The sequence below is a fragment of the Kogia breviceps genome, chromosome 12 (genome assembly GCF_026419965.1).
Source record: "Kogia breviceps isolate mKogBre1 chromosome 12, mKogBre1 haplotype 1, whole genome shotgun sequence".
NCBI lineage: Eukaryota > Metazoa > Chordata > Mammalia > Artiodactyla > Physeteridae > Kogia > Kogia breviceps.
Genome location: NC_081321.1, coordinates 25,681,091 through 25,704,654, shown reverse-complemented (window position 1 = coordinate 25,704,654; position 23,564 = coordinate 25,681,091). Strand labels below are relative to the sequence as shown.

Below are 23,564 nucleotides of genomic sequence, written 5' to 3'. Positions count from 1 at the left end.
TTTCTAAGTATTTTTTGATTTCCTCTTTGATTTCTTCAGTGATCACTTCGTTATTAAGTAGTGTATTGTTTAGCCTCCATGTGTTTGTATTTTTTACAGATCTTTTCCTGTAATTGATATCTAGTCTCATAGTGTTGTGGTCAGAAAAGATACTTGATACAATTTCAATTTTCTTAAGTTTACCAGGGCTAGATTTGTGGCCCAAGATATGGTCTATCCTAGAGAATGTTCCATGAGCACTTGAGAAAAATATGTATTCAGTTGTTTTTGGATGGAATGTCCTATAAATATCAATTAAGTCCATCTTGTTTAATGTATCATTTAAAACTTGTGTTTCCTTATTTATTTTCATTTTGGATGATCTGTCCATTGGTGAAAGTGGGGAGTTAAAGTCTCCTATTATGATTGTGTTACTATTTGCCTTATGTATTGAGATGCTCCTATGTTGGGTGCATAAATGTTTACAATTGTTATATCTTCTTCATGGATCGATCCCTTGATCATTATGTAGTGTCCTTCTTTGTCTCTTGTAATAGTCTTTATTTTAAAGTCTGTTTTTTCTGATATGAAAATTGCTACTCCAGCTTTCTTCTGATTTCCATTATGGAATATCTTTTTCCATCCCCTCACTTTCAGTCTGTATGTGTGCCTAGGTCTGAAGTGGGTCTCTTGTATACAGCATATATATGGGTCTTGTTTTTGTATCCACTCAGCCAGCCTGTGTCTTTTGGTGGAAGCATTTAATCCATTTATATTTAAGGTAATTATCGATATGTATGTTCCTATTACCATTTACGTAATTGTTTCGAGTTTGTTCTTGTAGGTCTTTTCCTTCTCTTGTGTTTCTTGCCTAGAGAAGTTCCTTTAGCATGTGCTGAAAAGCTGGTTTGGTAGTGCTGAACTCTCTCACCTTTTGCTTGTCTGTAAAGGTTTTAATTTCTCCATCAAATCTGAATGACATCCTTCCTGGGTAGAGTAATCTTGGTTGTAGGTTTTTCTCCTTCGTCACTTTAAATATGTCCTGCTACTCCCTTCTGGCTTGCAGAGTTTCTGCTGAAAGATCAGATGTTAACCTTATGGGGATTCCCTTGTGTGTTATTTGTTCTTTTTCCCTTGCTGCTTTTAATATGTTTTCTTTGTATTTAATTTTTGATAGTTTCATTAATATGTGTCTTGGCATTTTTCTCCTTGGATTTATCCCGTATGGGGCTCTCTGTGCTTCCTGGAGTTGATTAACTATTTCCTTTCCCATATTAGGAAACTCTTCAACTATAATCTATTCAAATATTTTCTCTGTCCCTTTCTTTTTCTCTTCTTCTTCTGGAACCCCTATAATTCGAATGTTGGTGCGTTTAATGGTCTCTGAGAATGTCCAGAGACCAGAGGTCTCTGAGAATGTTCTCAATTCTTTTCATTCTTTTTTCTTTATTCTGCTCAGCAGTAGTTATTTCCACTATTTTATCTTCTAGGTCACTTATCCATTCTTCTGCCTCAGTTATTCTGCTATTGATCCCATCTAGAGTATTTTTAATTTCATTTATTGTGTTGCTCATCGTTGCTTGCTTCCTCTTTATTTCTTCTAGGCTAGGTCCTTGTTAAATGTTTCCTGCATTTTGTCTATTTTTTTTTTTTTTTTAGATTATAGTATTATAGATTTTATTAACTAAGAGGATAAAGGGATCCAAACTTTAATTCCAGCTAACAGAATAGTTGCTGTTAACAAAATAAGAAAATCAGTTAAATATTCTGGACATGTTCAGTTTGAATATTCAGGTAGAGGTTTTTATTGGAAATTTGGATCTAGGTCTAGTGAAATAAGTTATACTTGGGAATCATTCCCCAAAAGGGCAATAAATGAACCTTGGGAAATAAATGAATATATAAACAAGAGCAATTTTAAGAGGGATGAGGGGAAGAACCAACATTTAGAAGGTAACTTGTGAAGGAAGTCACAGAGGAAAAACAGTACAATCTAGTATTTTTTCTGATTGAAAGCAAAACCCTTTAACACCAGTAACTTGTTAAGACCTGTTCATGATACCACCATTTTTCAATTCCACCATCACCATCATATCCCAGAGCCATACCATGACAGGAACTTCCTCAATATTAATTGCCTGAGTACTGAAGAAAAATAATATCTGTTACTAAGGTGTGACTTATTTATCTGTAATTTAAAAGGCAGGAGGGTTACTGTCTCTTCTCCAGATATTCAGAAGAGACAAGACAATTTTAACTGACACTACTCTTCCAACCCTGTCAGCTATTATAAGTTTGTTAATAACATAACAGAAAAAAATTCTTTTAAAATTACATTAAAGTATAATTCTATACCCTGTAAAACTAACATTTGATACACTTTTCCTAATCTTTCAATGCCTTGTTTTTATGACATATAGAAATATTTACTGAAGGATTACTAAATATCAAACCCTAATACGTTACCATCTTATTGTGCTTCCAGCCATCCTGACACACACAAGTCAAGTGGTTTGCTCAGGGTTGTACAGCTAGAATTTAACACCTGTGTTTACATATCCGGTATGAGTCCAAAGCCCAATCTTGATGACAAAGCTACAATATCTGCTTCTCCTCTTACCTATTTAGCATAGCTTTAGCATTTCCCAGAACATTAACAGTAATAATTTACTGGTAACTTGACCTTCTGTTGTATAGATATACCATGATTTACTTTCATATTTACTTGCCATTAGTTTTTTTCTTTTTTTAATAAATAGGGAAGTTGACGTGTGCACGCACACACAAAACAAACTGGCAAGTAGTGGTTGCCAGTGATCCTCTCATTTCAGTTTCTTAGCTTTCATATACAGTAGAATGAACAATTACAGTAATATAGACCAGAGGAGAACAAAGGTAGTATTGAAGTATAACAGGGACAATCTAAAACAGCGTTTGAAAGCAGAGCTCATGCTGCTCAACATTAGCAGGAAGAAGGAATAAGACAAAAATAAAAGGCTGTCACAGAAAAGCCAGCTTATTACTAAATTAGATTTTATGCGAGACTGTTAAGTCACACATTAGCAGTCTCACCAATAATGTGACCACATCGGCAATCAGAATTTTCAATAATAAAATTATATACATATGTATAACATAATACAAATTTTTTTCTATCCTTTAATTTCCAAAGCATGTTCATTCACATTTGACTAACTGATAGTACATAATTTTCTTTTACAGTAGGCCAGGACATCTGTGTTATCCTGATTATACAAAACCATACAAAATGGTGTTGAGACTTACTTGCCTGAAATTACAAGACTAAGTGTATATGCATATATATTTTAAAATCTCTTTATTTCCATTCCATCCCTTTGGCTGAACATTATGAGTACAATATCTGCCCTTCTTCTTGTATTCCCCTCTCTGTGGAAGGCATCACTATCCAGTAACCCAAGCCAAATCTCCTTTGTCATCCCCCCACCACAGTCATCAAGTGCTAACAAGACAGCTTCCTAAATCTCTCTGGAATTGATCTCTTCCCCATTAGAGTTCCCTTTTGCAAGTCCATTTCTTCATCATAAGTCTGACATGTGAGCTCTTAATTGCTCTGCCGCAGTTTTCTCTTCTTCAGTCAGTGGTAACAGCTTCAGGTCTGTTTGCTTTTGTAGTTCTTGTATCAAGGTCATAGTCTTATTGAAAGTAGCACAAATGCGGCTCTTAGTCTCTTTATGCTCGACAGCAATTGGTTTAAAGCGTGCATGCAAAGTTTGATATCGAGACTTTATTGCTGACAATTCCTTTAAGAGTGTAACAGGATTTTTCTTGCCTGCTGAATCAGGATAATTAGTCTTGATTTCATATTCCAGCCTGTACTGAATGTAATCCAGATCAGAGTCAGCCTTCTGGAACATCAGTTCCAGCTTATCGACCTCCGCCTCCATGTTGAATAGTTGACATTCCTCAGACCGCCTGTCTATTCTATTTCCATGATTTTGGATAATCTTTACTATCATTATTCTCAATTCTTTTTCAGGTAGACTGCCTATTTCCTCTTCATTTATTAGGTCTGGTGGGTTTTTACCTTGCTCCTTCATCTGCTGTGTGTTTTTCTGTCTTTTCATTTTGCTTATCTTACTGCGTTTGGGGTCTCCTTTTTGCAGGCTGCAGGTTCATAGTTCCCGTTGTTTTTGGTGTCTGTCCCCAGTGGCTAAGGTTGGTTCAGTGGGTTGAGTAGGTTTCCTGGTGGAGGGGACTAGTGCCTGTGTTTTGGTGGATGAGGCTGGATCTTGTCTTTCTGGTGGGCAGGTCCACGTCTGTTGGTGTGTTTTGGCGTGTCTGTAGCCTTATTATGATTTTAGGCAGCCTCTCTGCTAATGATGGGGCTGTGTTCCTTTCTTGCTAGTTGTTGGGCATAGGGTGTCCAGCAGTGTAACTTGCTCGTCGTTGAGTGAAGCTGGGTCTTGGTGCTGAGATGGAGATCTCTGGGAGATTTTTGCCGTTTGATATTACGTGGAGCTGGGAGGTCTCTTGTGGACCAGTGTCCTGAAGTTGGTTCTCCCACCTCAGAGACACAGCCCTGACGCCTGGCTGGAGTATCAAGAGCCTTTAATCCACACGGCTCAGAAAAAAAGGGAGAAAAAATAGAAAGGAATGAAAGAAAGGAAGGAAGGAAGAAAGGAAGGAAGCAAGGAAGGAAGGAAGAAAGGAAAGAAGTAAGGAAGGGAGAAAGGAAGAAAGAAAGAAGATAAAATAAAGTTGGATAAAATAACGTTATTAAAATAAAAAATAATTATTAAGATGAAAAATTTTAGAAAGTAAAAAACAACAACAACAAAAAACAACGGAACGGTCAGAACCCTAGGACAAATGTGAAAGCAAAGCTATACAGACAAAATCTCACACATAAGCACACACATACACACTCACAAAAAGAGAAAAAGGGGGGCAAAATCATATATCTTGCTCCCAAAGTCCACCTCCTCAACTTGAGATGATTCGCTATTCAGGTATTCCACAGGTGCAGGGCACTTCAAGTTGATTGTGGAGATTTAATCTGCTGCTCCTGAGGCTGCTGGGAGAAATTTCCCTTTCTCTTCTTTGTTCGCACAGCTCCTGGGGTTCAGCTTTGGACTTGCCCACGCCTCTGTGCGTAGGTCGCCCAAGGGCGTCTGCTCTTCGCTCAGACAGGACAGGGTTAAAGGAGCCGCTGATTCGGGGGCTCTGGTTCACTCAGGCTGGGGGGAGGGAGGGGCACGGATGCGGGGCGAGCCTGCGGCGGCAGAGACCAACGTGACGTTGCACCAGCCTGAGGCGCGCCGTGCTTTCTCCCGGGGAAGCTGTCCCTGGATCCCGGGACCCTGGCAGTGGTGGGCTGCACAGGCTCCCGGGAGGGGAGGTGTGGAGAGTGACCTGTGCTCGCACACAGGCGTCTTGGTGGCGGCAGCAGCAGCGCTAGCGTCTCATGCCCGTCTCTGGGGTCCACGCTGATACCTGTGGCTCGTGCCCATTTCTAGAGCTCCTTTATGTGGTGCGCTTAAACCCCTCTCCTCACGCCCCAGGAAGCAAAGATGGAAGAAAAAGTCTCTTGCCTCTTCGGCAGCTCCAGACCTTTTCCCGGACTCCCTCCCGGCCAGCCGTGGTGCACTAACCCCTTCAGGCTGTGTTCACGCCGCCAACCCCAGGTCTCTCCCTGGGACCTGACCGAAGCCCGAGCCTCAGCTCCCAGCCCCGCCCGCCCCGGCGGGTAAGCAGACAAGCCTCTCGGGCTGGTGAGTGCCGGTCGGCACCGATACTCTGTGCGAGAATCTCTCCGCTTTGCCCTCTGCACCCCTGTTACTACGCTCTCCTCCGTGGCTCCGAAGCTTCCCCTGTCCGCCACCCGCAGTCTCCGCCCGCGAAGGGGCTTCAAGTGAGTGGAAACCTTTCCTCCTTCACAGCTCCCTCCCATTGGTGCAGGTCCCGTCCCTATTCTTTGTCTGTTTTTTCTTTTTTCTTTTGCCCTACCCAGGTACGTGGGGAGTTTCTTGCCTTTTGGGAGGTCTGAGGTCTTCTGCCAGCGTTTAGGTGTTCTGTAGGAGCTGTTCCACATGTAGATGTATTTCTGATGTATCTGTGGGGAGGAAGGTGATCTCCGCGTCTTACTCTTCCGCCATCTTCTCCCGAGCCTCCCCTGTAATTATTTTTAAATAAGAATATTTTAAAGATACTTAGATAAGAAGTCATCAACCAGTTTTGGACTTTAGAAATTAGGAGCGTGAAAGCTTATTAGAAAGGACCTATGGAGTTTGAAAATACAAATAATTGTGTACCCATTCTCTATTAGTAATGTGTTATTCTCATTTACACCATAAAAAGCAGTTTATACAAATATTTAACATTACCTGCTTAGAGAGTAAGAAGGTTGCATCTTTAGATCAAAGATGAAACAAACAGAAGCCTCTCTAGTTGTGTACAGTTTCAGAGCATCTTAAGCTTCATGACTTCAAGGCAGGTTGCATGTAGCTAACCTTCATTTTGCAAACTCTTGGAACCTTTGTACTATACTTGGAAATGATATGTACATATCATGCTTTTCTTGTATACATTTGGAAACTTCCTGGGAAAGAAATTTTTGTCTCCTTTGAGAATTTCCAAACATAATTATTAATACTTCCTCCCTACAGAGATACTTAAAAGTAAAATTTTGAAACTCTAAATCAGCAAACTATTAATAATAACTATAATATCAAATTATCCCACCGTTGCTGCCCTGTTACATACACTATCAATGACTTAATATTTCTTTACCTTGTAATTTTTTCCAGATATTTCAGTCAGCCTGTTAGCAGTTGTTGTCAGCTTTTGTGGCCTAGCCTTGTTGGTTGTTTCACTTTTTGTCTTCTGGAAGTTGTGCTGGCCTTGCTGGAAGAGCAAACCTGTGACTTCCAATGTCAGTACCCTTCCACAGAGCATGTCAAGCGCTCCCACTGAAGTTTTTGAGACTGAAGAGAAAAAAGAGGTTAAAGAAAATGGAGAACCAGCACTAAAAGCTATTGAGCCTGCAATAAAAATCAGCCACACTTCCCCTGATATCCCAGCAGAAGTCCAAACTGCTTTAACAGAACATTTAATTAAACATGCACGTGTGCAAAGACAAACTACTGAGCCTACATCTTCATCCCGGTAAGGAAAGATCAAATATATAAAACTATTTGTGGTGTGTGTGTGTGTGTGTGTGTGTGTGTGTGTGTGTGTGTGTTGTATGTGATTTTCTAAGAGAGAAAAACTGAGGTGGGAAAGGAGAAAAGAAAAGACAAACAGGAGAAGTGAGAAAGACACAGGAAACAGATAATAGAATAAGGAGGGAATTGGCAGGACAGAATAAATAGGGATGAAGAGAGAGAAATTAAGGACAAAGAAGCCAAACAGAGAGCAGTACCATGAAAGGGGCTTACTGGAATTTGAGGTCTCATTAAAATCATTTAATTAGAGACTATTATTTATTGACTTTTTCCTTTGAAATATCATTGTTTAATCATTGCTATTTGCAGTCTTTCAATTTAGTTTAAAACAACCAATAAATATCAAGAAAACAGCCATTTGCAATGCGTTTCATGAAATCATCCACAAGTTCACAGTCAAAACTGAGTAACAGAGACTAATGTTTAGTCTACAGTTGTTTAGCACCTACCCCATAAATTGCTGGAAATTTTCATTGCTTATTTGAACTCACATAGACCAAACTCTTATACTGGTTAGCGTATGCTAAGTTCCACAAGAGCTTTGGTGAATATCATGAGCATAGCAAGGAGTATACACGAAAGGAAGGAAGAGGGAGACCTCCTTAAGGAGATACATTTTAAGGAAGTGCATTTTAACTCAGCCTGGAAAAATAAGAAGTTTGCGTGAAGGAAAATAATTTACTGTGGTGTGTATTGAATTGTGTTAACTGTAAAGGGAAAAAGATTCTTGTGAAAAGCCATTTTTTCCTACTAAGTGTGGTCTTCAATCTTTAACACAAAAAACATGTTAGTAGCAGTGTTTCTCTGATTCCCAGAAGCAGCAACTAGTTTTACCCTAGGACAGGGTAAAAATGAATAGTAGTGGGGGGCAGTGCTGTTTTCTGCTAACTGATTGACTTCCTAATCTTACCTTCCTACTTCTCTAAATCAAAGATGCATCCATGCTTTCTGACATGACATACTTTTTGTGGGTTTGGAAATCTATCAAGTTGAAAAACTGCATGGGTCATGCTTGCTACTAGGATTGAAAGAATATTCAATATATCTTTTATAAAATAAAAAAGGATTGTATCTATACATAAATTATCTTCTTTCTGAAATAAATTCCAGAGGGATGAGTAAGAATAATTGTTACTTTGGCAATGAGAAACTTTGGGGTAAGGAGGATGGATGGAGGTGTTATACTCTTCTGAGCTATTTAAATTTTATAACCAAGGTATGCCTCATATTTAGTTATTATGTTGACAACTTTTCCTGAGCACCGCATTTGGGTTCATTTTTATAATCCAGTATACATTCATTTAAATTTATTTACGGTTATTTAACTATAAAATAATTATCCCATGTGCCACTTCTTTATAGGAAAAACTGCTTCAAAATTATCTCACGTGGTTGGTTACTTGATTGTCGTTACTATCACAACTGCAAACTGTGGCCAGCTATGATATTTAATAAAGCCTTAACATACCCAGAAATTTCAGGGTAAAAATGTTCAATTAACCTACAAAACATTTTTTAAAAAATATTGATAATGGCTATGACAATGTATCAACTTAGTATTCAGAATTATTCAACTCTTTTAGTTGATAAGTGCACCCTACATAAGGACAGTCAATTAATGAAGACAAATTGAGGTAAGCTATGAAAATAGCTTGCCTTTCTTTGTGCAGATTTTTTTTTGGAAACCTCAGAAAAATGAAGGACTATCTCCAAAATATTATCTGCTGAATGTAAACATACAGCTTATCCGATTATCTCTAGCTAGGGGAGAATGAAAGAATACATACTGAGAACACATGTGTGAAGACTTGGTTTTGGATGCAGAATTGGTTTCTAGAAATAAAATGCAATAGGGAATGACAACAGGTCATTTTAGCCCTGGATTTCTCAGTTATTACATGAAATTGAAGAAATCAGAAAAAATCCTTTTTCTCTCAATCTTAAAAAACATAAAAATTGGATTGTACATGTACATCTCCTATTTTCTTTTTTCTTTTTTTTTTTTTATACATATGTTCCCATATCCCTTCCCTCTTGGGTCACCCTCTCTCCCACCCTCCCTATCCCACCCCTCTAGGTGGTCACAAAGCACAGAGGTGATCTCCCTGTGCTATGCAGCAGCTTCCCACTAGCTATCTAATTTACATTTGGTAGTGTATATATGTCCCTGCCCCTCTCTCACTTCGTCACAGCTTACTCTTCCCCCTCCCCATATCCTCAAGTCCATGCTCTAGTAGGTCTGTGTTTTATTCCCGTCCTACCACTAATCTCTTCATGACCTTTTTTTTCCCTTAGAGTCCATATATATGTGTTAGCATACGGTATTTGTTTTTCTCTTAAGAGAAAAAGTGGAATACAAATTAATAATTCTGCTAGAACTTTGATATAATTTCATTGACCTCTTTGAATTTCCTTGTTTATGAGTGGCTGAAGAAGGAAGAAAAAAAAGTATTGTTTTTGAGTGCCTGCAATTTAGTCACTATGCCAGGCATCCTTCCTGCTAATCCTCTGCCAGCCTGTATGAAGTATTATTAATTATCCCCATTACTTGTGAGTTAACTGAAGCCCAGAGAGATTTAAAAAATTGCCTAAAGCCATGCAGCTGGTGAAAGTTAGAATTCAGATTTATCCAGATTGATGGAACATGCTTTAAGAGTTAAAGCCAAGGGAATATGGTTTTTTGCAACCAAAGATGGTTAAAGTCTACTGCGGACAGGTAGTTTGGAGGTTGGAGAATGAGGGCCTCTTCCTGCTCATTCTGCTCAGTTAGAAATGTGGAATTATATGTGGTTATTATGAATAACAAGAGTCATGAGTCTAATCTGTTTGGCCTTGGGATGAATTTCTTGCAGAAAACTTGATTATTCCTAGTTCTCAAAACCCCTCATCTATATAATTACTTCATCATACTAAAAATTACATTTATATAGAGAGGAAGGGGAAATTTCTGAGTTTATTACGCAGACAGAGGGATCCAGGGCACATCATTATAAATCAGATTATTCTGCTCAAATACTCACTTTTCATTGAGGTCTAGTAAATCAGAACCTCCCCCTGCCCCCCACACCACCACTCACACATGCACACACAAAGTAAATTTAACTTTAATGCTTGGTTTCCTCAACCTTATTAAGATATCCCAGCTCTAGTCTGGTGTTGGGACTCCCTTTTATTTGGCTCAGACAATAGATGACATATCCTCTCAAGTTTTATTTGTCACTGTTCTTAAGTGGCATCTTGATTAGTTAACAGCATTGCAGGAAACTGCCACGTTTCCCAAGTTCTCATCTTCCTTTTCAAATACCCAGACATTTGGCCCCATCAGCCTGCTGGCAGCCAAACAAACCAACAGACATCTGTGTATTTCTTATTATTAACATTATTCTCACATCTGTCTTGATTGACTGTTGATTCATCCAATAGCCTTACTCAGTAGATACAGTCAGCAGATATAACTTTTAGGTATAGTCAGTGTCTGTCCACTCTGCAAACTCTAGTGAACTGGAAAAAAAATCCACAACATAATACAGAGAGATAAGATACCAACTTCAATAGAAGGAACTACAAGTGCAAACTGTGTGGTGGAGAATGTGGAATTAAGATAATTAGAAAAATCATTTTTAGCTGAGGCATGGAGAAGTCCCATTAAACTGAGGCCAAAGGAAACTAGGAATTCACATAAAGACAATTGGAAGAGGGTATGCATTCCAGATGGAAACATTTTATGTGAGAAGACACAGAACGGGAAATCTTGTTATGAAAACAGCAGGTAAGTTACCTTGATCAGAAAATAGAGGTCAGTGGAGGAATAATGGAAGATAAAGTCAGCTGGAATTAAAGTCTGAGGAGGCCTTGGAATCATGGCCAAAGTTGTTCAAGGTCTGTCCTGTCAAAAATACTTGCAGCAAAAGAGTCCCTTGGATAAAGAGCTGTGTTTTAGGAAAATTAATTTGACAACAGTTTGTAGGACAGACCATAGAAAAAGGCATCTATTTTGAAAGTAATATAGTAGCTCAGGCGTGATAAAAATCTTATAACATTTTGAGTCCATACTGCCCCACACATATAGCCCCACACTGCCTTCTTAGGCAGAAAACCTGCCAATTTTATTTCTGTACTAATTTTTTTTTACAAAGTTCAAAAATAGATTACATTTATGTGCTTTTTAGTCATTACACAACGTACAGACATGATCCATTTAATGTTTTATGCTCCCCAAATGGTTAAACAATGAGGATTTTCTATGAAAGAGTATACATAAAAGCTTCTACTTTAGAAGCAAAGTACTGTTTCCTGCAAAACCCAACCTCAGGCATACATCTCGTGTTTACATATATTCCTTGAGAATACAGTAGCAGTGCATAAGTTCATTCTGTAAAAAGATCTGGAAGATGATTTTCAAGAGACTCAATACATTGTGCTCTCAGATAAAAATCCTAAGTCAAAAGATTAGATACTATAACAATAACAGTTAAAACTGCATATATATGTTAGAGATCAGAAGAGGCTATAAAGAAATGTACACAGTTGTGCTTTGGGGACTTTTTTTGGTAAAGTTACTTTAATAATAAATATAAACTTAAAAAAATGTCTCAGTGACTGATAAAAAATAGACACAGATATTAAGGATTTTTTTATACTTGGCTTAGAGTTTAAAGGTGAAAAATCATCTCCACATAAACCACCTGGCATTGGTAGTCCCAATCTGGGCCAGTAGCTTACAGTCAGGCAAAGGGCTGGGGAGAAAAGATAAAGTGATTTTTCCTCCTATTAATATAAAGCATTATCCAGAGGTAAAGCCAGGTGTACCAGCTAACTAAACAAATGCCTACCTTCCTTCAGAATTCTTAGACCAAACAGAATGGTCACCCTATGTCTTGGTGGCTGGACCACAACCTATCCTGTAGTTCACCAGATGAATTAAATATGTCCTGTCTTCTGTGAGACCCTAAGATAAACATGATCCCTCAATACTTCATGCTTTTTCATTTTTTTACCTTCTACACATTAACTGTAAAACTCTTATTTTAGAAACACCATGGCGACTGTATATAATGATAGAGGACAAGACATAATTTATATAGTAACATTGATGTTCGTAGCTGGGAAATAAATGTAATTTTATTTTCAGGCTGGTCAGTTTGCTCTTTTAGGCCTTTAACTTTGAAGGATACATGACCTCAACAATCAAAGTGAATTAGAAAAAAAGATGAGAAAATAACAAGTGTCTTAATTAAAGTCTTTTGCATGGTCGGCTTAGATATAAAAAGAATTTCTTCGAAAACTATCCTAAGTGTCACTCAGAAGCTTCCTTGCTGTCTGTAACATAATGTGCTGGAGTCCTTGGAATAAAATTATAGAGTAATTTAAAATATATATTATACATTTGCAATGATTGTAAATCAATCAGTAGTTTGTAGCATGTTAATGGGGTGAAATAGAGATAAAAGGCAGTCCACATTCATATTTTCAAGATAAATTTACTTCAGAAGTCAAGTGAATTCCTTGCTCATGTTCTAAGTATAGCCATTGTGATAAGACCTAAGATACAAGCAGCCACTAATTTTTGATTGACACTTAAGTGGAGTAGAGAGGCACCAGCGAGTCCACCTCCCCCAGCGTTGGAAGCATCAGAGCTGCAATACACACCACTCCCAGGAAGACAGTAAACTAGGTCCTGAGGAGACAGTTCTGTTTTCTGGTTGAAACGACTGCTCAAAAAATAAACTTTCAGTTAAATGTTCCTTTATTCTTTTTTCCTCTTCTTCCTTTTGTTGTTCTTTTGCCGACGGGAGAAGAGTAGCCATGACCTCTTTCCTTCCTAAAGCCTTCCTCTGGCTTTGCTCGGAAACTTGGAGACGGAATTTGTCTATTACGCTATACTGATAGGATCGAACATCTCTATGACGAATCACAATATCCACACAACACTGAGGCTTTACTGCACCTGCAGCGTCAGCGACAACATACTTATTTGGAGCAGTACATAAAACTTTGAACTTTAAGGCAAACTCACAGGGATTACACAGCGTCAACACTTGCTTATGCGTTGACTGGTCATCTGCTTAAAGTATCAGCTCTGTGGGAAACACAGATAGGAAGATTTCCTTCCACTAACTCTGGCTGTCATTTTTGTTGATGCATTGGCACCGAATCCCCCTTGCTGCGGCTTCAGTTTTTACAGTCTCAGATCTATTTTGGGCTTTTCTTCAAATCAGTTAAAAACTCCAAAGCATTTTGGCAATCTCGGCCACACCGGTTCCTCGGAAAGCAGCTGCGACTCTCTGTACTGATCTTGATACCTAGACAAGGCACTGTAGGAACTCAGGATATATTTGTTGAATTTAAAAAATCAGTCAGTGAATTTGATGACTACATTGTATCTATCCAAATGGATCTTTCATGGTTACCAGTTAGAAGGGTGCTTGTTCTTTTTATCATCCTGTAGACCTAAACTCTCTGCCTCTGTGCTTTTGCTTATGCTGCTTCCCTCGTCGAGACTGATAACCTCTTTTTTATCCACTATAAGATCTTTAAGGAAAATGCATCTTTTTCTGTCCAATTATAAGCTATTGTCCTCTAAAGCCATAGCTACAGTCTAACATTTATTGTCTTAATGTTGAGCTCTAGCTGTTTGCTAGATCTGAGATGCTAAGTTCTCAAAGAACAAGTCTGTATAACCCACTTTAATGTGCTCCTAATATCCTCACTGGGTAGGGGCATAATAAGCATCAAGTGAATGATTTGGATTGACTGATTATCTCTCCACTTTGCTTTGCTCCTTTAAAGACAGCATCAGATGGTGAGATAAACAGTGCTAATATTAGGAGAAGGTTAATGATGGTATACTCCCAAGGATGAGTATGAGGACCAATTTTCTGTGCATTCATTAACAGTGTGAAATGAGGTGAATTGTAAGTGGCAAATTATTTTGTTGAGGATGAGAAATTATGTAGGTTAGCCACTGTTAGGGAGGATTCTAAGTACCTACTGAAAATAATTTGGAAACCTAGTGACAGATCCATTTGAACATGAACAAAAAGCACGACATGGAAAGAAATCATTGACTCATATGTGCTGATGGATTTACAATTAGCTATGGTTGCTTAGAAAAGTAATTCTTAATATCATCACACATAAAGTCAGAAAGAACACTGTAGATTGTTAAAAGAGATATGAAGAATTACATAAAAATATGTAATACTGGAGTGCATAGTTTTAAGAGATTTCTTAAAAAGTTAAGTCCTTCTCAAAAGATAGCAAAAATTGCAATTTTCATTCCAAGATACTGTAAGGAGTGGAAGACAAGATGTTACACAAAGGAAGAATTTAAATGGTATTTAACCAGCTAGGATATCAAGAAGCAGGGCTTGGCCAGAACAATAGAGAACCTGAGATCTAATTCCTTGAAATAAAAGTTCATAAAACGTGCTGTGCTGGTGCTTGAGGTGGTTAAATAATCTCTGCTATGAAACGTATGTATTTGGTATATAAACTAACTTCTGAAATGGGGTGGCTCTTTGAACCAAGGTCAGAGATAAAAACCTTATAAAATGTATTCAAACTTGGAGAGTTTGTTTTCTGGCACTGATAAATATTATCTCCTCTTTACAAGCACTAATCATAAATTGATTAGGCCTTTCTTCTTCATAGTACAAATAATTCTTGGGAAGTTGACTTTTATTAGTCACAAGAATCTTGTAGTAAATTATTTCATATAAATTCCGACAGACATTTCTTGAATCCCAGCATGTGTTTATTATGAAATTCATGAAAAGATTAATAATATTTAGTTCTGCCATTATAAAGACTACTAATAGAAGGGTTGGGGAATGGAAGACACATCTGAAACAAGTGATTTCAATACACTCTTTGCAGTATGCTCAAGGAGATGTGGAGGAACAGAAGGAGGGACCCAGAGTGGTAGCTCAACTCAGTTGGAGAACTACAACATTTTTCTTCAAATCCTAGCTGACCTGTCTAGGAGAGAGGCTCATGATAGCCAGCAACATACTTCCAAGCAAGGGAAGTCCTCAATGATAAATTGAGCATAGAAATTTAGAGCTAGAATACATAATTAAGGTCAAAAGACCTTATAGGGACCTAGCAATACCAAACAGAATATTCTTGGATTTATTATTCTGACAAGTAGTTATTGTGAGTTTTTTTTTAAATTTAGGCTTCATTTTATATTCTTTTCTTTAATATAAAATATTATGTTCTCAGATCTTTATTTGTAGATCAAAAACTACCAGACTAATTACTTCATACTCTATTCCTTTAAATATAAGCTGGATCAAAAGCAATTGCTTATCATCTCTTGTTATGATTTGTAAACTTTTTTTTTTAACATGGTGAAAGGCCAAGGGACAAGTATTTACAGAATAAGAACATTCATTTCCTTCATTACTATTAAAAACAAGTTTCCTGTAAATTCTTTGAACAGAATAAAGATGTTACTTAAATTAATTTTAAGCATTGTGTTGCATAATTGAGAAGAAAACCAGTTTTTTTTCTCCAAACAGCTTTTATTATGATTGGATTGTTAGTCATATGGCTAAATTTTTCAGGGAAAATTTTTAACTTATTTATTCAACAGTATTTATAGAACACTTGTTATGTGCCAGGCATTTTTCTAGACATTTGATACACATTAGGGAACAAAACTCAAAATTCCCTACCTGCATTCTTGTGGAGAGGAACCAAACAACATAACTAAGTCAGTTACATGATATTTTAGAAGATAATAAATTCTGTAGAAAATAATAGTGCAAAATAAAGGGGTTGGTAGGTCTCAATGAGGAGATGGAAGGGTGGTCCATGCGGGTGTTTGGGGAGAACTTTCCTTGTGGAGGAGGCAACCACTGCAGACATCCTGAAGGTGGAATCTGCCTTTTGTGTCCCAACCACAGCAAGGAAGCCAGTGTAGGTGTAGCAGAGAGAGCCATGTGGAGAATGCTAGGAGAAAAATCAGAGAGGTAGTAGGACCCAAACCACTTTTGGCTTTTACTCTGAGTAACATGGGAAGCCACCAGAGAGTTTTTAATCAGAGAAGTGCCATGATCTAACTTGTTTTGAAAGGATTACTCTGTTGTTTTGAGTATAAAGAAGGAGGCAAAAGGACAGAAGCAGAAAGACCACTACGGAGGCTGTAATCCAGGCCAGAAGTGATGGTGGTTCAGACCAAGGAGATGGTAGTTAATGATGGATATATATATCTATATCCTGGCTGGATTCAGGATATACTTTGAAGATAGAACAAACAGACTAGGACACATTAGCTTGGGCATATGAGTAAGAAAAGAGGAGTCAAGAATGACTGCATGTTTTGGCCTGAGCATCTGGAAAGATAAAATTGATAAACATGAGGCTGTGAATGGAGTGAATTTGAGAGCCAAAAACAGGAGATATGGAACTGTTGTGTTTAAGGATTTTGTTAGAAATCTTAGTGGAAAAAAATTGAGTAGGCAACCAGATAATAACTCTGGAATTCTGGAGAGAATCTGTGAAACATATGTAAACTTGGAGTCCACATAGAGATGGTGTTCAAAGCCAGGAGATGATATCATCAGAGAGGTGAATGTAGATAAGAAAGAGAAAACCAGAGATGAATCCCAGAAGTACTCCAATATTAAGACATCAGGAACAGCATTGTAGACTGAGAAGTCGAGACTAGTAAAGTAGAAGGAAAACCAGGAGTGTATAACCTGAAAGCCAAGTGAAGAGACTATGTAAACAATCAGGAGTGATTAACTGTCAGGTGACTATTGTAAGGTCAAGTGGGGTGAGGACCATGGATTGACCCCTGAGTTTAGCAATGTCAGGGGGACATTATTGACATTTTTCAAGAGCTATTATGTCAGAATTGGTATGTGAAAAACTAGAGTGAGTTTATATAGAATGGGAGAAGATAAATTGAACAGTGGATGTACTATCCTCAACTCTTTCAAGGAGTTTTGCTGCAAATGTGTTAGGGAAATAGCAGTAGAGAGAGAGGAAGTAGAGTGAATGAAAGGTTCCTTTAAGATAGCAGAAATAACAGTATCCTCTTGTGCTGATGGTAATAATCCAGCAAAGAGGCAGAATTAATCATGCAGGAAACAAAGAGGAGCAGTCTTGAAGGTGACATGAGAGAAAATAGGATTTAATATACAAGTGGAGGGATTGGCTTTAGATAATAGCATGGGTAATTAATCATATCAGAAAGGTAAAAAATATGGATACAGATGCTGATAACAGGGTTGAGGAGGTGGAAGGTTTCTGCTCTTTGCTTCAACTTCATTAGTGAAATAGCAAGTAAGGTCATTAATTGAGATTGGGAATGAGGAAGGTGTTAGAGGTTTGAAGGAAGGTGAAAAGGTGTGAAATAGTCTTGTGAATCTAGGAGATTGAGAGGGAGAATGGTTTGCCGTTCAGTGTTAGGGTTTAATGAGGAATGTGGTCATGAATTTAAAATGGAACATTGAGAGTTCTTTTATGTTTTTCTCTAGTTGTATTCACTTGCACATTCACAGGTATAGAAATGATGGAAAGTTGAATTCAACAAGGACTGTGGTTTTGCCCTGCAACTAAGAAGGTAGAGAGCAACAAGAGAATTGGGAATGTATGTGTGAGAGTGGCTCTATTGATTAACAATGGAATTGAAACTGGATAAAGAAGGAAAAGTGATATCAAGGAACTAGGGATTATGAAATAGTGATAGAATCAATGTATTGGAGGTTCTTGCGAGTTGGAAAAGTTATTTGAATTGGAGTATAAGAGGGTGTGAGCTGGAAAGAGGTGTTGCAGAGAGAAGCATGCATGAAATTGGGGTTGTGGAGAGTTTGCAGCTAATAATAATGACAAAATCTGGCTATGCACATGATAGTAACTGAGGTAAATAGAGAACATCATTGGAGGAGAGAAATTAAAAGAACCTAGAGGCCAGGTAGTTGGAAGAAACTTGTTCACTGCTAGGAATCAAAACAAAAACATTGTCAAAGAGAGTTAGTGAACCAAGTGATTAAAATCACTTTAAAGGGAGTGATTTGAGTATTAGTAAATGACTTACAATAAGTGGTAATGGGGATATGATCAGTTGACTTGAGCTTTAGAGCCTGGAGTGGTGTATTCAGGGAGAATGATGTGAATATGGTAATGAAGGACAAGAGGAATGGACAACCCCTTCACTTCTAGAACCAGTGGAACAAGGATTATCACAAAAGTATCAACCACCACATGAGAGGGGCACAGAGCAAACAGTGCCCTTGGGGAAGAATCAGGCTTCTACTGAGCAATAACGTGAGAAGAACATTTAAAGAAGAGATTAAAGATATAGAGGATTGTGCTGACATCAGACAATGAATTAGTTTCAAAAATTCTTTGTGATATATTATACAACTTAGTCTGCCTTCATATATATATAGTGCCCTGCATGGTATATGCTCAGACATTTTGTGCTGAATGAGTCACTCTTGTCATTGTTTCAAATTGAATGGAAAAAATAGGAAACAAATAAAGATGAAAACTTTGTTTGCCAGAAAATTAATTTAGCCTTATTATTTGAGCCTCCTTTGCTATAAAACAGGGTTACAACTTTTAATATATGGTGATAGTTTCCTATATAAATATCAATATTAAAACAAAGAGAGATGAACTCCTTGTAAATATACAGAATAAACAAATGAAACGCTGCTAAATATATTTTTGCTTTTCACCTCTTATTTCTCAAGCAGTACCTAAGATAAATTTAATAGTTAGTAAAGACACTGCAAGTAAGAGTAGGAGGATATAGGTTTCCCACTTAAGGAAGAAAGAACTGCTGCAGCTGAGAAGTGAGTCAGAGGGAATCTGTTGTCCAGGGTGGTAGTCTAGGACATGCTCACACAAGAATGACTTTGTGCCAACTCTGTATCCCCAAACAGGAAACCTAGATTTGAGACTGTCAGAACCAGAGAGTTCATTATGGCATTTGCCCTTCAGCTCCACGTGTCCTAAACGTTAATGATAATTATTAGCAGTATGAAAAATGGTAGGTTTCAAAGTTATCTGTAATATCTCATTTGACCTTCACAACTATGAAAGGACAGTTTTATGGATGAGGAAAGTAAACATCAAAAAAGTGAAGTGACTTGCCCAAAGTTGCTGTTACTCCATAGGGAGGCTGGGACCAAACCATAGTCTGATTTCAGTCCAGCATTTTTTAAATCTCATCTCAATGTAATGCTCTTCAAGTGCTTTCTCCAGGGTAGTGTGGAAAAATTGGCATGGTTTCCACTGAGATTCCAGGACTCTACTCACATTAACCAAAGCAGCTCTGTCCGTACGTGTTGAACTTCTGGTCTCTGATTTTGTTTGAAGAAAGGATCTGTTGGTGAAAAAAATATTTGAAAATTACCATATTAATACATTTTATTCCTATGGCATCAGGTAATATTGACTATATCTAGTAGTTACTCTCAGATGTTTCAGGTAAGGTGGGAAAAGTTTTTCCTTCTCCATCTGGAAGAGTACTTATGCGGTGCCTTCCTAGGTTTGAAGGGTAAGAGTGGGGTCAGTAACAGTCAAATGGCCTGTATTTGTGTGAGACTAAATAGACACCACTGTCATTCCAAAAGAGAAAAAAAATTCAAGAAGATAAAGAGGATCTGTGTTGTCATGGCAATAGTTTAACATTGTAATAATTAAAGCTTCTCTTAACTGACTAGCTAAACTGTGACTTAAAACATGAACTATTTACTCTATAATTAGGACACTGGCTTACTAGAACAAAAATGTTACTACTTTTTGATTCCTGTTAGAAGGGGCTTTACAGCTGCCCAATTATATTCAGTGGCATAAGAATAAATTATTGAATTTTTAGGGAGAGGATAGAAGCTTAAATTTTATTACGTTGAAAAGCATAAGGGAGGTGAAATTATGGATCAATTTATTTAAAAAAGGAATTAGATGCTTCCCTGGTGGCGCAGTGGTTGAGAGTCCGCCTGCCGATGCAGGGGACACGGGTTCGTGCCCCGGTCCGGGAAGATCCCACATGCCGCAGAGCGGCTGGGCCCCTGAGACATGGCCGCTGAGCCTGTGCGTCCAGAGCCTGTGCTCCGCAACGGGAGAGGCCACAACAGTGAGAGGCCCGCGTACAGCAAAAAAAAAAAAAAAAAGGAATTAATTTCTTGGGGGCTTTTTGCTCACAGAAATTAAAAAGTAATTTAAAATTGTTGCATAAGTGAAAGTGATTTTGGCAGAAATATTGGATTGTTTAGTAAAATATTCTAAATCTCTTAAGAATATTGAATATATTAACTGGATTATACTAGACCTCTTTAATAATTCACAACAACACATACTACTTGTATTCCTTTTTAAATTCTTATTATTTCTTAAATGCTCCCCGATGGTTCCCTGACCCTAATTTAAGCCCCTGATCTTGTATTTCTGGAATAGATTCAGGATCAAAATACATTTCATAGCATGTTCAGTGCATTAAAATGGGATCAATCTGAGGATCAATCTGAGGAAACAGATCACTTCAAGCTTTAAGTAACTTAGTAAAGACTTTTACATATATACTCACTTAGATACTGAAACTAAAATATTGGGTCTTAAATTCAGTATAGTGTTAATTAGGAGCTTATTCCCTCATCTTAGATAAAGTTATCCTAGTTTGTTTCTTTATATAGAAATAATTTTTCAATTATGATCAAGTGGAAAAAGGTATAACAACAAGCATAGAAAGGATTTTTAAGTAAGTGCTGGAGAGACATTGAATTTAAGAGAGAGATGAAAGAAGGAAAGCCAAGCTGAAGGCTACTGTAGAAAGCAAAGTATGAGATGATGAGGATATGGACCAAATAGCAATGGAAATAGAGCAGAATGGACAATTACATGAGATGTCTCAAAGCAAAAAATCAACAGGACTTAGAAAATTAAGCAAATCCCATGAAATGAAGGAAAAGTGATTCAAACAAGCATACTGCAGGATTCCAAGCATAAGTGACTGATAAAAATGTTAGAGCTTTCATCAGAGATTGTGGAAGAGTGAACTGGTTTGAAAGCAAAATAGAGAAAATAATGAGTTTGCTTGAGTTTGGGGCAAAATTAGGACATTTGTTTAGAAATCCCCCTTCAAGACAAAGAGATGGAACTAGAATTTTGTCTATCTGAGATATATCTAGGGAATCATCAGATTAAAGGTAGTAATTATAGCCCCCAAACTGATTATTAGTCTGATGGAGTGACTGAGAAGAGAAAAGAACAAAAGACCTGGAACCACACCTTGAGGAAACAAATAAGTTGACATAGCTCACGCTAGAAATCATGGAGAAAGTATGAAAAGCAGATCTTAATGCAATTCACATTTATGAGCCATTAGTAAGCTGATATACCTAATGTTCTGGAAATGTTGGAGAGATAAATAGTAGCAGTGAGTATAGGAAATTCAGTTTGAATTTTAAGAACTATTATTTAGCCCCAAACTCAAATTTTACAGTCTTTTAGTCCTTAAGAGTTTCTGAAGCCCACTCCATTTTGAAAAAAGGAAAATGTACTCATTTTTTCTGTCATAACTATATATTCTTTTGAAAAATACACATTCATTTAGTTATCTTAAGTATTAGAAATAACACAGCATAAGAATATGTGGACTTATGTTTTTTAATTTTGTCATCACTCAAATGGGAAATTCATAAGACCAAAATATCCAGATGAAAAGAAACCAGCCATCTGAATGATTTGTTTACATAATGTTTACATCTAGATACACCCAGGTAACATTTTGTAGAATATTGAACTTTTTTGGTAATCATCTTTCTTTACAATTGTGTTTAAAAGTTTTGTGCTTATTATGGTACATAAAAAAAGAAAAGCTCATAAAAATGTACATATGTGTGTTTTAGGTGTTTCTATAATTTTAGGAGACTTTTTCTTTGAATATTGCATTCCTGGTTTTTCAGAAGTAACTCTGTGTGTGTGTGTGTGTGTGTGTGTGTGTGTGTGTGTGTGTATCCATCTGTTTATTGCTGTAGATATAATGCTCCCATTATCCTGGGTGTGGGGGAGAGTTTAAATGCCACTGTATATAACATTATCATCAAAATGATCTACTTAAACGATTTTGTGTGTACGTGTGTGTGTACAGACACAATTCCTTCAGAAGACACCTACCAAGGCAAACGCAGGTTTCCAGTGTTGATTTTGGCATGGGCACAGAACCCATTTTACAAAGAGGAGAAACAACAACCAGCATTGGGAGAATAAAACCAGAGCTCTACAAACAGAAATCAGTTGACTCTGAGGGCAACAAGAAAGAAGATGTCAAAACCTGTGGGAAGCTTAACTTCACCCTCCAGTATGATTATGAAAATGAACTTCTAGTTGTTAAAATTATCAAAGCCTTAGATCTCCCTGCTAAAGACTTCACAGGAACTTCTGACCCTTACGTGAAGATGTATCTTCTTCCAGATAGGAAAAAGAAATTTCAGACCCGTGTGCACAGAAAAACTTTAAATCCTGTGTTTGATGAAACTTTTCAGTTTCCTGTAGCATATGATCAACTAAGCAACCGAAAACTACATTTCGGTGTGTATGATTTTGACAGATTTTCTAGACATGACATGATTGGGGAAGTGATTTTTGATAATTTGTTTGAAGCCTCTGATCTCTCCAGGGAAGCCACAGTATGGAAAGATATTCATTGTGCTACCACAGTAAGTTATAATTCCACCAATGTATTCATTTTTATTTGACCTGCAGTGATATATAAAACTAATTTCTACCCACATTAGTTCTACAAATTAGGGAATTTATGTCCTAAAGACCTGCAAACAGAGTATGTGATTACATACATACATAATAATTCAGACACTTAACACTATGTAGGTAACATTAGTGATTGTATAAACAAAAAATATTTTCCTTCAACATCTAACCTTTGTTTCTACACTTCCTGTTTGTTTGGGGATATTCATTACTTCACTGTATTGGACATTTCTTGTAATTTTCCAAAAGTAGTAGGCCTTTTCTCTTGTAAAATATTTATCTGTAACCTATTATCAGAACTCAATTTCCTCATAGTTATTATTGACTTTCATTATTTAAGATAATTTTGTTCCTCAGATTAAACCTAAAATGTACTTTGATGCCACTGGAAACTCCTTGATTAGGTCTAAAACAGCCCATTCCTTCAGGAGCTGTTGTGGAATTGATACGATTATAACATTTGAAATGCCGAATGATCAAGAAGTAATTGTTTACATTAGAACTTTTCCTTTTCATTACAAAATTCATTTTCTGATTATAAAATAATTTAATATTGAAAATTTTAGAAACAGGGTAAAAAACATAAAATTAAATAATCCATAATGCCATGAATTAAATGTAAAAACTTGGCATATTGTTTTCTACTTT

At 37.2% G+C, this 23,564-nt stretch overlaps 1 protein-coding gene and 2 pseudogenes across 1 annotated transcript in view; 1 reads left to right on the top strand and 2 right to left on the bottom strand.

The window, feature by feature from the left end:
- SYT10 (synaptotagmin 10) overlaps window positions 1-23,564 on the top strand; it is a 73,517-nt gene that overhangs the window by 11,384 nt on the left and 38,569 nt on the right. Inside the window, exons 2-3 of the mRNA XM_059080876.2 lie at window positions 6,768-7,125; window positions 22,297-22,864. Of these exons, the coding sequence (XP_058936859.1) occupies window positions 6,768-7,125; window positions 22,297-22,864 (926 nt within the window). The remainder of the gene's footprint in view (window positions 1-6,767; window positions 7,126-22,296; window positions 22,865-23,564) is intronic.
- Window positions 3,277-4,039, bottom strand: LOC131766499 (spindle and kinetochore-associated protein 2 pseudogene; annotated as a pseudogene).
- Window positions 12,694-13,328, bottom strand: LOC136792257 (motile sperm domain-containing protein 1 pseudogene; annotated as a pseudogene).